The sequence below is a fragment of the Bos taurus genome, chromosome 6 (genome assembly GCF_002263795.3).
Source record: "Bos taurus isolate L1 Dominette 01449 registration number 42190680 breed Hereford chromosome 6, ARS-UCD2.0, whole genome shotgun sequence".
NCBI classification, from domain to species: Eukaryota; Metazoa; Chordata; class Mammalia; order Artiodactyla; family Bovidae; genus Bos; species Bos taurus.
The window spans coordinates 41,262,954-41,275,838 of NC_037333.1; the positions used below are offsets into that span (position 1 = coordinate 41,262,954).

Sequence of the window (12,885 nt, forward strand, 5' to 3'; positions counted from 1 at the left end):
GAAAGGGGCAACCGATATTCTGCATATATGGGTTGTTTACCCATTGAACATAGGGATCTTCTAACCAGATCTGGCAGGAACGGCAGAATTTGAGACTAGGCAATAAGCTGCAGGCTTCAAAATATCCCATAAAATCAAATTTATTATCAGAGGCCAAAATATTTCTTCCGATAAAAAGTTTAAAATGTAAACCCTAACTAGGAAAAGCAAGACAATTCATACATTCTTTGACAGTCAAGATAAACATCATCCTTTGCTTTCTTCTCACTTAAGTATAGGTTTCAATAAAAGAAGTTCAAGAAAATTGAGCAAAAATTGGTAGCATTATATGTACATTTCAATAATGCAAATTTTACACAGTGCTATAAAAAATATGATCTCCCTTTATCAGCAAAGTTTGAATGAGTTAAAAAATATAAATGTAATCAAGAGTAGCATAATTTCAAAGCAGGCAGGCCAAGTGAATATGAACTGTTTATTCAACTGTCACATGTCAGGGCCACGTGAACTGTGAAATAAAAACTCTGGTCACCTTGCCAGGAAGAAATTTGAGTTTTATGAATTTTTAATTATGTGATATTTTCAGGAATGCATCCTTTGCATGATATGCATCAGATGAAAACAGGGATTAAAAAAAATGAGGTCAGAGGAAACTGAAAACATGATTCTGTGATTTGTAATCATGAGGGAAAAGAAGGAAGTGTGTATAGTAGCTAGAATCAGGTTTGTCTTAAGTGTATTATTTGGCTAAATATCGCCCTTTATTTTCTCTTCACACTTTAAAAACGTAGCATAAAAAAAGCAAAAATCTAAATCTTTAAATCACTTGCATTGTGAATGGCTTGATCCACAGTCCCTTCAACAATGATAAGACTGGAAACAACTCAATGCATATTTGTAAAACAAACTTTCTCTCTCTCTTTAAAGTCCTCTGCTTGAAGAAATGATGAATGCTTATGTCATGCTTTTAGTAATATAATTTTATTACATCTGAAGTACTGTAACCCACTACTTAAAGAGCAATTCAAAGTTTAACAGAACGTTTTGGTTTGAACTGCCTCTGTTACCCTCAGGTGGAGAGTTGAAGTTCCACCACACCTGTAGCCTGTCATCTTGAAGCCTGAAACAGAACTCCAGGCAAGAGCCACCTCACATGTATGTTTTGGGAATTCCTGCTAATAGAAAAATGTGTTCAGGTCTTGAGTTTTCAAGAAAACTACGTGCAGAGAATTGATGTGCCCAAACAACCTCCCCAAAAGAACCATAAAACATTCCAATATTAAATTTCACACATATAGAAGAACCAATTTAAACTTCAGTGTCTGTAACATTATTTACCCTTTTAAATGGTTCAGCATTTATATGACAGGGTGTTTTTTTTTATTCCTACAGTATACAAATTGCCCATCAATAGAGTTAAGTCTCATACTAATAGACTAAAATCCTCATAAATCATCTCCACTTCTTTAGATGCACAGAAACATATTGCTCTTCAAATTTATTGTGAGACTCTTCTAGATTAGAATATAATACTGTACACAAAGATAGAGATCTTAAACTGAAAACAAATTAGGATAACTGATGCTGTATCACACCTTACTACACTGAACATGGTAGCCACTAACTTTTAATATTTTCACATGGATTTCTGAGATTTATTATATACAAAAGAATCATTCAAAATTCTTATATTTTTCACTATAAGTAAGGCCAATACATGTGTTTATAAAATCCACTCTTTGGCAAATGATTCCCCATGATAAAAATATGTAAAAAGTTTGTGGTAAAGTGAAAGCATCTTATTTTATCTGGACAAACCTTTATTACTGAATTGAATTCTTTAACAAAGAATATTTTTTAAAGTAATTCACTGCTTTTGAATTATTTATTTGTAAGCCATCCCAGGCACTGCCAAAGTTGTATGAAAACCTCCCAGAAAAGGAAACGGCTTTCCTGTAACTTGTGATAACACTAATAAGACACATCAAAGGAGAGTTTGTGTCCGTGAAAATTTCCTTGCTCTTCAAATTTTCTGTTTGTATAAAGGCATGGACATTTTGATATCAAATGCAAGGCAACTGCCAACAATACAGGTTATGTGTTATAGAAGTAACCTGTTTCCAAATGTAAACCAAAATCACTATTTTATTAGATCACATCTTCAATTTAAGAAGTGAAGATAAAGGCCTTGTTGTACAATAAAAAAAAAAAAAAGCATCCAAGGCATATTCATATCTTTTAAAATTTTTGATAACTACAAAGACATATGCTGATTGTTCAGGATACAATTAGCAACTGCTTGTATAGCCGACCTTAAAGCAAAATTTTTAAGCGAATTCAACTCTGCTTCCTACTTCTTCATTAATTACTAGCTAAGGGACTTGGAAGTGCTCTAATGAATTTTACATTAGACTCTCCAATATGAACAGTGTATATTATCACAGTATCTAGTAAATGCATAAATTGGCTTTTCCAAGTTGCATCTTGAGCAGTTGTAAAGATTCTAGCTAGATTTTTACAACGTTTAGTATTAGACACTGTGCTGAAAAGAATTTTTACAAGAAAAAAGTTGGTGTAATCCCATTTCCTAGGTCATAAATCTAACTACTTTATAATAATCTATTTCTCAAAGTTCTTATGCTTTTCTCCTGTGGTTCAGAAAGAAGAAATTCTACCTATATTGATCTCTAAATATGCATTAAATAGGCTTAAAATATTTCTGCTATACTAGCTTTCCATAAATTTCATATTATAAATTACCACGCAGTCATTAGCCAACCACTAGATTTTGGATTCAATGCTTATGGTTTAAGACGTCACAACCATCTACCATCTTCATAAAATTCTTTGAAATCAGAGTTTCATGAAACTACTCAGACTGAGCAAGAAAAGGCAGAGCACTGCACCCAAATCCATTAAGAAACAGGTAGAACCTTAAAATTACCTTATCAAAGTACATACTATGGAAAGCTTTCTTTTATAAAATATTTCTCTAATTTTATAGCAAGATGAAAGACCCCCTATTGAGCACCTTTCAATAAGACACAGTCTCATAAATGGCACACCATCCATAACTGAATGTTCACAGCAAATACATTGATACCATTGATCACAATAGACATGATACAGCAAAGTCATATTGCGACTAAGAATAGAAGTGTAAAAACTGGGTAAAAAAATACAACAGAGCTCCTGGTTCACCAGAGGCAGGTACAGACTCTCAATGACTATTTCTTAAAATCGTCAAAAGCCAACACAATTTTCACTGCTTAAAGATTAGTATCTGATAACAATCTGTTAAAAATATTTATGAACATTTAATAATACTCTCAGAAATCATTTGATTTTCACAGTTATCCCCTTAAAACTGATTTTTCCTGATCAGATTGTCAACATAATTATATATGCAGTTCTGCTATTCACCATAGGAGTACTTTCTAAAGAAAATGTTGCTCAAGTTCATCTCTCAACCTTGCACTATGGTGTATAGGCATTTTTACTAACTCTTCTTTCTCATGATTTAGATTTAAGAAGATAAATGTAAGTTGAAAAAATAAAGCTAACAATAGTTCTTTATGGCCAGAATCAAAAAGAGGTATTATATCAACCCAGCTTTGCTCCGCATAAGTTTGACGGTCCATTAAAAATATCTATTATCAAAGCCAAGGTAGTTTTGGTCCCACCTGTCACTATATTAATGACAGCATTGCTTAGGAATTTCATGGGCAGCAAAACTGCTGGTTTAGGCTAATAATTTTGGAACATCTTAAAAATATTTTCTACCAACACTTAGATTTAAATAGAGTTTCTATTTCAATCGTGCAAGTTGTTAAACATTAAAATCCATTGCAATGAAACAAATATCAAAGCTCTCATGGACATTATACTCTTCAGCTGTTTTCACATTTTGCAAGGAATTCAGAAATCCAAAAGAAATGTCCTTAACTCTTTCACTGCTAAGCTCTACAATCAAACGCTAGAAATGATCTATGGATTATAATGATCAAAGAGTTCTAGAGAATTTCTAAATACCTGCAGGAAGACTAGTTTTGTGATTTTTCAGCAAACTGCAGCAAGCAGGAGAGAGGGAAAAACCCCTCACACAATCATGCTTTAAAAAAAAAAAATCTTCCCACTCTGCAGACACTGCTTCCTTAGATTGAAGCACATTTAACAGCGACACTGCCAAAAAGACATAAAAGATATATCCACAGATTCCAGTTCTATCCCCAAATTAGAGCTGCACTGCACACATTTTTAGAAACGTGAATCTCAGGAAACACTCACGATTGTATTTTATTGACAACATTAAAAATAAACACAACACAGAAATAGTGAGCCTTTCCTCTTTCATTTCAACTTCAGTACCATGCTCTATCAGCCTCTATTTAAAAAAAAAAGTCATTACCTGTATGAAGAGAACCTGTTAATAGTCTGAGAAGGTACTGGGCAAATTTCAATATTTCACGTTTACATCGTTTTCTACAGCCACTCATCTTAAGCAACAAGGTATTCCTCTGAGAAGAGCCAGAAGTCTTTGCCAATAAAAAAAAAAAAAAAAAAAAGACAGTCTCTGAGGGAAAACTTCTGTCTCAGTTTATGTCACAGGCTGCCTTACAACTCCTGTGGAATTAGCTGTTAGTGCCTGAATCAGAAATTCCTTTAAAGAGCTAGAGAAGCCGGATACAGATAGCACAGTAACAGGGTGGTAAGAAAGGGCTGCTTCTCGGTTTGGTCACCAAGTTCTTCTGTGGCAACAGATAGGCTGCCGATTCACACTTGTAGTAACCCACTGTGGCTCAGCTCAGCGTCCCCTCTCCAGCAGCAATCGCAACCTCACAGACCATTCAGAGGGAGGCGGGGCCTGTGATGCCAGCTCATCAATGAATCAGCATGTAAGCAGGTGAGGGGACAGATGACAGGTCACTGGGGCTGAAACCCTTTGGATATTAGTAAAGGGAGCCTGCTAACGCAACTGAACCTGCTGGAGAGGGATCTCAAGTCCAAGACTGTGCAAAATGATCCCCACTCCCTGCAGAAAAGCAACTAGGAAAGCATGCTCTTCAAGGTCAGACACCAGACAATTCCCTGATACAGTGTTAACCAGATTCAGAAAGCCTAAATGGTGAAAAGGCTCATTTGAGAAGCTGATCCTGATTGTAAACAAGCAGAGTTGAAGATTTACCACCAAACAGAGACAAAGTTCCCTTGTCACCGATAAACATATTCCACTTCACGGGCACAGGGTTGAAAAATAAGCTGTTACCTAAATTTGGCTGTGTTTTCTGCACTGTGCAGGCTCAGGGATTTGAAAATTAGGGGGGAAAAGTCACCGTTTATTTTAAAATACAGTAGACTGGAAATCACAACTCTTAAGCCCTTATGCTTGTATCCATGCAACAGAGCTCGAACACTAATTAACTGCATTATCCTAAAAGACTGCCTCAGTTTCCTCACATTTCTAAAAGGCAAAATGCAACTTGTTAGCTCCTTACCAATTGTACTTAATAGCAGAACAGTTGTGAGAGCTCAGAATTCTCACAAAGTACTTTTTTATTAAAGACAGTGTTACAAAGGTAGGAAGTTGCTATGAAAGCTAGAAAACTACAGGCTTGTCTTCTTTGAATGTGCAGTTTGGGGGATATTTTGTTATTGTTGTTGCTTCTTATTCCTGATTGACTTGAGCAGTTTCTAGGATTTGTTCTGCACTCTGATTTATTTTCTTATAGTATTTGCTTATTTGGTTTTGCTTGTTGTGTGTATGTATGTGTGTGTGTATATATATATATATGCTAAGTCACTTCAGTATATATATATAATCTCCTTGGTATTTAGTATATGTGAACGTGCACCCTCTTTATTTTAAATACACAGGCCATTTTTTCCTGACAATTGTCATAGTTCTACTTGGAACTAATATTTCACAACAATACTATACATGAAATGATATCCTTCTACAATAAAGAAAGTAGTCCTGGAACCATAGACATAACCAGATTTAGTAGAAACTCACTCTCTTCTATCAGAGAAGGCAATGGCACCCCACTCCAGTACTCTTGCCTGGAAAATCCCATGGACGGAGGAGCCTGGTAGGCTGCAATCCATGGGGTCGTGACTGAGCGACTTCACTTTCACTTTTCACTTTCATGCATTAGAGAAGGAAATGGCAACCCACTCCAGTGTTCTTGCCTGGAGAATCCCAGGGATGGGGAAGCCTGGTGGGCTGCCGTCTATGGGGTTGCACAGAGTCAGACATGACTGAAGTGACTTAGCAGCAGCAGCAGCACTGTCTTCTATAGCTTTCCCACAGTCCCACCAGACTCAGTGATACAATCATCTGAATGAGATAATGAAGCATGCTTTCCAAGAATTGTCAGAAATTTACTTGAAAGTATCTGAGATTGTTTTAAAAAAGGATAGGTTTATACACAAAAATTAGCAATATACTTTATTTAAAGTTCTTTCTCCAAAGCATTTGCCATGAGTGTTAGTATCCCAAAGTTTGAAAGATGCAGAAGAAATATACCATTGTAGTTCTATAGCTAGGGCTAATTATTTTAAAGCCCCACTTTTTTAATCTATAAAATGGATAATAGGACACTTTGTTCATTTGTTGGAAAGTTAGATGTGGTAGGGACTTCCCTGGTGGCCCAGTGGCTGAGACTCCACACCCCTAACAAAAGGGGCCCAGGTTCCATCCCTGGTCAGGGAACAAGATCCCTTGTGCTGCAACTAGGAGTTCATATGCCATAACTAAAGATCCTGCATGCTGCAATGAAGATCCAAGATTCCAAGTACTGCAACTAAGACCTGGCACAGCCAAACAAATAAATCAAATAAATATATATATTTTAAATGATATAATGTAGATGGCATTAAGCACAGCACTTTCATTCATTTATACAAAAGTTATGTATTGAGCATTTGCTATGATCTATACATGGTTTTAGATTTCTAGGTGCTGGAGACACAGCAGTAATGAAGAAAGGCAAAGCTTCTGCATACAGAGTTTACACCTCAGATCAGAAAACAACAAATTAACAAAGAGTAAATAAGAAAATATCACATATGAATGAATGCTATGGAGACTGTTCAAACCAGATTAACAAAATAGAAAGTGAGTAGTATGTATACAAAATTTGAGATATATTTTTCAATTAACTCATTCACTTAAACATATCCATTTAAAAGAAGAATTTCACTACAGAGCCTTCAGAGATCAACGGATAATACGAAAATACTAGAGATCAAAGGATAATAGAAAATGTAACTCTACAAACATAAATTTGCAAATGTAGGTGAAATGAATAGTCTTTAAAAATAAAGCTACCCAACAGGAAATAGTTTGAACAGCCCTAAATTGTTAAGTAAATTGAGTTTACAATTTTAAAAGTCCCCCAAAAAGAAATCTTCAGACCACATGGTTTCCTTGGAGAATTCTACCAACAATGTGAAGAATAATTAACATCAATTCTCCAAAACATCTTCAAGAAAATAGAAAGGAGGCAACAGTTGCTAATTCATTTTATGAACTCAGTATTAGCCTAATAAAGGCAATACCAAAAAAGGAAACTAGAGACAAACATCTCATTAATATAGACTCAAAAATCCTTAATAAACATTAAGAAAATAATTTAGCAATATATAAAAAGAATTATCTGCCACAGCCAAGTAGGGTTCAGTCTAAGGCTATGAAACTGAAAGAGTTAAGGAAAATATAATCAAAATAATTTACTGCATTAACAGACTAAAGAAAAACAATCATAGTCATTATCTACTGATTTAGAAATAATATGTAACAAATTTAACATGCATTCATAATTTTAAAAAATCTCAATGAAATAGGAATAGAGGGCAACTTTCTTAACTTGATAAAGCACATATGTCTACAAAAACCTACTAGTCACAGTATACTTAATGATGAGGGACTGAATGAAATAAAATTATCCCATTGGAGAATGGCATGATTGTCTACATAGAAAATACAGGAAAAAAATCTTAAAAAAAAAACCCAACTCCTAGAATGAATAGTGAGTTTAGCAAGGTCACAGGATGCTAGCTAAAAATTAACTGTACTAATGGGTAGTCATCTATACTAGCAATAAATATGGATGCTGAAAATTAAGACATGGTACCACTAACAATGGCTCAAAAAATGAATGCTGAGGTTTAAACCTAACAAAACACGTAGCAAATGTATCTGCCCAAAATTACAAAACCTTTGCTGAAGGAAATAAAATATTTAAATAAACAGAGAGACACTGTGTTCATGTATTAGAGCACTCAACATAGTAAAGATGCCAATTCTTCCCAAATTGATACACAGGTTCAACACACTTCCAATAAAATATGAACAAGATTATTTTTAATACAGAAAAGATCATATGGATTACATGGAGAGAAAAAGGAACTAGAATAGCTGAAACACTTTTTAAAAGAAGATTAAGCCTTGAAATAATTCTACCTGATTTCAAAAGTTACGCAGCTTCACTAATCAAGACTGTAGTACAGGTAGAGAGATGGGCACATAGTCCTATGGGACAGAACAGAAAACCTAGAAATAAATCTACACAATTATCCACAACTGATTTTTGACAAAGATGCCAAGAGAAAATCAATGTAGGATAGAGAGCTTGTCAACAGGTGGTGCTGGGGCAACTGGACATCTACAGGCAAAAACTTCACCAAGATCTCACATCTTATACAAATATTAGCTCACAATGGATCACAGAATTAAATGTAAAACTGTAAAAGTTTAAGGAAAAGTAGAAAATATCTACAATTTGGGACTAGGCAAAGATATTTTTTAGGCTTGACACTAAAATCATTATCTATAACAGAGAAATTTCTAAGCTGGATATCATCAAATTTAGAAACTGTCGCTCTTTTCAGATTTCATTAAGAGGATGAAAACACAAGCTCCAGAGTGGGAGAAGATATTTGCAAACCGCATTTCTGACAAAATATCTGACTACTATTTAAGCAAAATATATAAAGAATATACAACATTCAACAGTAAGAAGCATACAACCCAGTTAGAACATGAACAAAAGACATGAAGACATATCATCAAAATAAGATATATGACTGGCAACAAAGCACAAGCAGAGATGCTTGATACCATTAGTAATTACTGAAATGCAAAACAAAACTACAGTGAGGCATTATTACAAATCCAATGTGTAATGGCTGTGAAAAATTACTGTCAAGACCAAAGGCTGGTGAGGATGCAGAGATACTGGATCATTCACACACAGCTAGTGGGAATGCAAAATGGTGTAGCCACTCTGAAAAACTGTAGTAGCTTTTTAAAAAAAAATTCTAAACATATATCAGACATTTAACTCAGCAATTGCACTCCTGAGCATTTATCCCAAAGCAATGAAAATATATGTTTAGACAAAAATCTTTACATAAATTATTATAGCGTTTTTGCCAGCCCCAAACTGGAAATAATCTATAAACAAACAGTGGAACACCCATACCAGCAAGAAAAAAGGAATGAACTATTGGTATCCACAAGCTGGATGAATCTCAAGAAGATTATGCTGACCAAAAAAAAAAAAAAAGCCAATCTAAAAAGGTTACATGCTGCATGATTACATGTATGCAACATTCTCAAAATGACAAATTATAAAAATGGATGACAGATTCAGTTCACCCAAACTCATGTCATCAAGTCGGTGATGCCATCCAGCCATCTCATCCTCTGTCGTCCCCTTCTCCTCCTGCCCCCAATCCCTCCCAGCATCAGTCTTTTCCAATGAGTCAACTCTTCACATGAGGTGGCCAAAGTATTGGAGTTTCAGCTTTAGCATCAGTCCTTCCAATGAACACCCAGGACTGATCTCCTTTAGAATGGACTGGTTGGATCTCCTTGCAGTCCAAGGGACTCTCAAGAGTCTTCTCCAACACCACAGTTTAAAACCATCAATTCTTTGGCATTCAGCTTTCTTCACAGTCCAACTCTCACATCCATACAAGACCACTGGAAAAACCATAGCCTTGACTAGACAGACCTTTGTTGGCAAAGTAATGTCTCTGCTTTTGAATATGCTATCTAGGTTGGTCATAACTTTCCTTCCAAGGAGTAAGTGTCTTTTAATTTCATGGCTGCAATCACCATCTGCCGTGATTTTGGAGCCCCCCAAAACAAAATCTGACACTGTTTCCACTGTTGCCCCATCTATTTCCCATGAAGTGATGGGACCAGATGCCATGATCTTAATTTTCTGAAAAGTGGATACCAAAGAGTAAGCAAAGAGTAGGGGTCAGAGGGAAGTGAATGTGCAAATGATACATGCAGATGGGAACATGTTAACGGATATTGATTACTGTCAATGTCAATATCCTAGTTATGATATTCTGCTAGAGTTTTATAAGATGTTACCATGGGGAAGAACTACTTTGCCACGTATCTCTCCATATCATTTCTTACAATTAATTGCTATGAATTTATAATTATCTCAAATAGTTCACTTAAACATTAAATTTAAAAATTTAAATACCTTTTTAACATCTATTATAGGTTCTGAATATACACAACCAAACAAAACCAGTGATTCATCGAGCTTACGTTATAATGGGGCTTCCCTGGTGGCTCAAACGGTAAAGAATCTGCCTGCAATGCAGGAGACTAGGGTTCAATCCCTTGGTCATGAAGATCCCTTGGAGAAGGAATTGGCAACCCACTCCAGTTTTCTTGCTTGGAGAATTCCATGGACAGGAGAGCCTGGCAGACTACAGTCCATGGGGTCACAAAGAGTTGGACACAACTCAGCAACTAACACACACACACACACAGAGACACACACACATTATAACGGTGTGGGGGAGACAGTAGAATTGGGCAAGGAGAATTTAATATGCTGAATGGAGGGAGGGAATGGTGGTGCAAGTAAAATGTGGTGATCATTGAGTCCTCACTGATGTGATATTTGAGCAAAGATTTGAAGGAGGTGCAAAAGGGAGCCACATGAATACCTAGAGCACACATATGGGTGCCTTCTCGGTGTATGTAGCTTTCTGCAACCTCTGGACAGTCAGTTAATATACTCTACAAGTCACTCTGTTAGGGAGCTTTCTTGAAATCAGCCTTTATGTCTCATTTCTGATGTTAAAGCACAGAGCACCATCTGACCAATTTTTCCTCTAGGAAAAGCAACTATAAATCACCAGTTTTGTTGGTGAATCCACTGCCTGTGTCTATTTACTGTTGGAGCATGTAAGGAAAATATTGTTGCTTAATGCTATCCTCAGGAACACATGAAACATAATTAGGAAAATAAATACAAAATGTCACAGAGCATTAGAAAGGAAAAAAGAAAAGTGTTCTTAATTATCAGCTAATTTGGGTTAATATAACCATTACCTCCCACAATATCAATAATCAAGGTTGCACGTTCAAAAACAACAGATGTCCTTAATGTTTCAGAAGTGCTTGAGTAAAAGCCACTTTATTTACAGAGAAATGTGAGCAAACTTTACAACAGCTCACAAGGGCTCAAGGATTTTCTAGATGAACAAACTAGTTAACATTTATAGCACGTGGTACAGAGGATACTAAAGCTTCTTGCAGTTTAGATACAGTTAAATTTAATTGAAAGGCAAGTGGTATATCATGTTGTAAAAACCAAACATCTTAAGATGACAGATGACTCCACAACCAACCACTGGTCTTGGTAAGTTACAGGTGACTGTGAAAATGCAGGCTCATTTCAAGATGCATCTCTCCTAGCTACATGTTGGAATTTTATTTATTTTTCTGGCCAGCTCTTCTTGAGAAGCCCAAGTTCAGGTAAAGCACGTCTTAAATGCACTTGGGTGACCCTCACTGATCCTTAAAATTGAAAAATAAACATGATTTATTGGTTAAGGGGAAAATGTTGGCTTTCCTTCAAGGAAGAGAGAACCCAGTGATTCCCCCCAGTGATTCCCAAGAAAACTTTGGCCCCAGTGAAGTTTTTCCCCAAATGCTGCTCCCCTCAATACATCTTGATGTAGTCGGTGTTTCTCAGTGGGAACAGACACTGTTATGCTTTTCAAATTGTCACAAGTTACAAATTAAACATGTGCAGCTTAAAAATAGCTCACCATGGGGCTGCAGAGAGAAGCAGAGCAGAGCCTTGCAGCAAAGTCACAGGTTTTGAAAGTGGGTCTTGATAAAATATCAGACTAGCTAGTTGTCCATCAGAGAGGACTGTGCCAATGCCAGGGCCATTATTATTCCAGAAACATTGCTATTCACCTACTTCAATGAATACAGAACATATCAACACACTATAACTTTTGCATCAACTTTGGAAACAGCTTTGAGAATATAAAGCATGCCAAAATCAAACACGCTGGCCAGAAATATACCCATTTCATGTGCCCAGGGCTAAACCAATGAAAAAAGAAAACCCACTGAATTAATATTCTAGGTAATACCTAACACTAAATTATCCATAATTTGGGCTTCCCAGGTAGCACTAGTGGTAAAGAACCTGCCTGCCAGTGCAGGGAATATAAGAGATGTGGGTTCAATCCCTGGGTTGGGAAGATCCAATGGAGAAGGGAATGGCAACCCACCCCAGTATTCTTGCCTGGAAAATTTCATGGTCAGAAGAGACTGGCGGGTTACAGTCCATAGGGCAGCAAAGAGTCGGACACGACAGAGCACACATACACACATACAAATTTACCACCACACAATGAGACCAAAACTACCGACGTGAGAATTCTGCATCACACTGGAATATAAAGGAGATGATACATTACAAATATTTAGATGCAAATAAATCCATAAAAGTGTGCATTTAAGACAAATTATAGTTTGTCTTAAAAACCCAGACAGCTGAATTTCCAGCTATTTTTTGCCTTGTTTTTAAGAGGGAGAGCCATAAT

The 12,885-nt window shown here is 36.1% G+C and overlaps 1 protein-coding gene across 2 annotated transcripts in view; it reads right to left on the reverse strand.

The window, feature by feature from the left end:
* KCNIP4 (potassium voltage-gated channel interacting protein 4) overlaps positions 1–12,885 on the reverse strand; it is a 1,326,525-nt gene that overhangs the window by 1,012,923 nt on the left and 300,717 nt on the right. Inside the window, exon 1 of one of the 2 annotated variants that reach the window (XM_005207804.5) lies at positions 4,409–4,752. The exons of the other annotated variant lie outside the window; for it this stretch is intronic. Within the exon in view, the coding sequence (XP_005207861.1) occupies positions 4,409–4,496 (88 nt within the window). The 5' untranslated portion in view covers positions 4,497–4,752. Of the gene's footprint in view, positions 1–4,408; positions 4,753–12,885 lie in introns of those variants that run through there. 2 annotated transcript variants of the gene reach the window in all.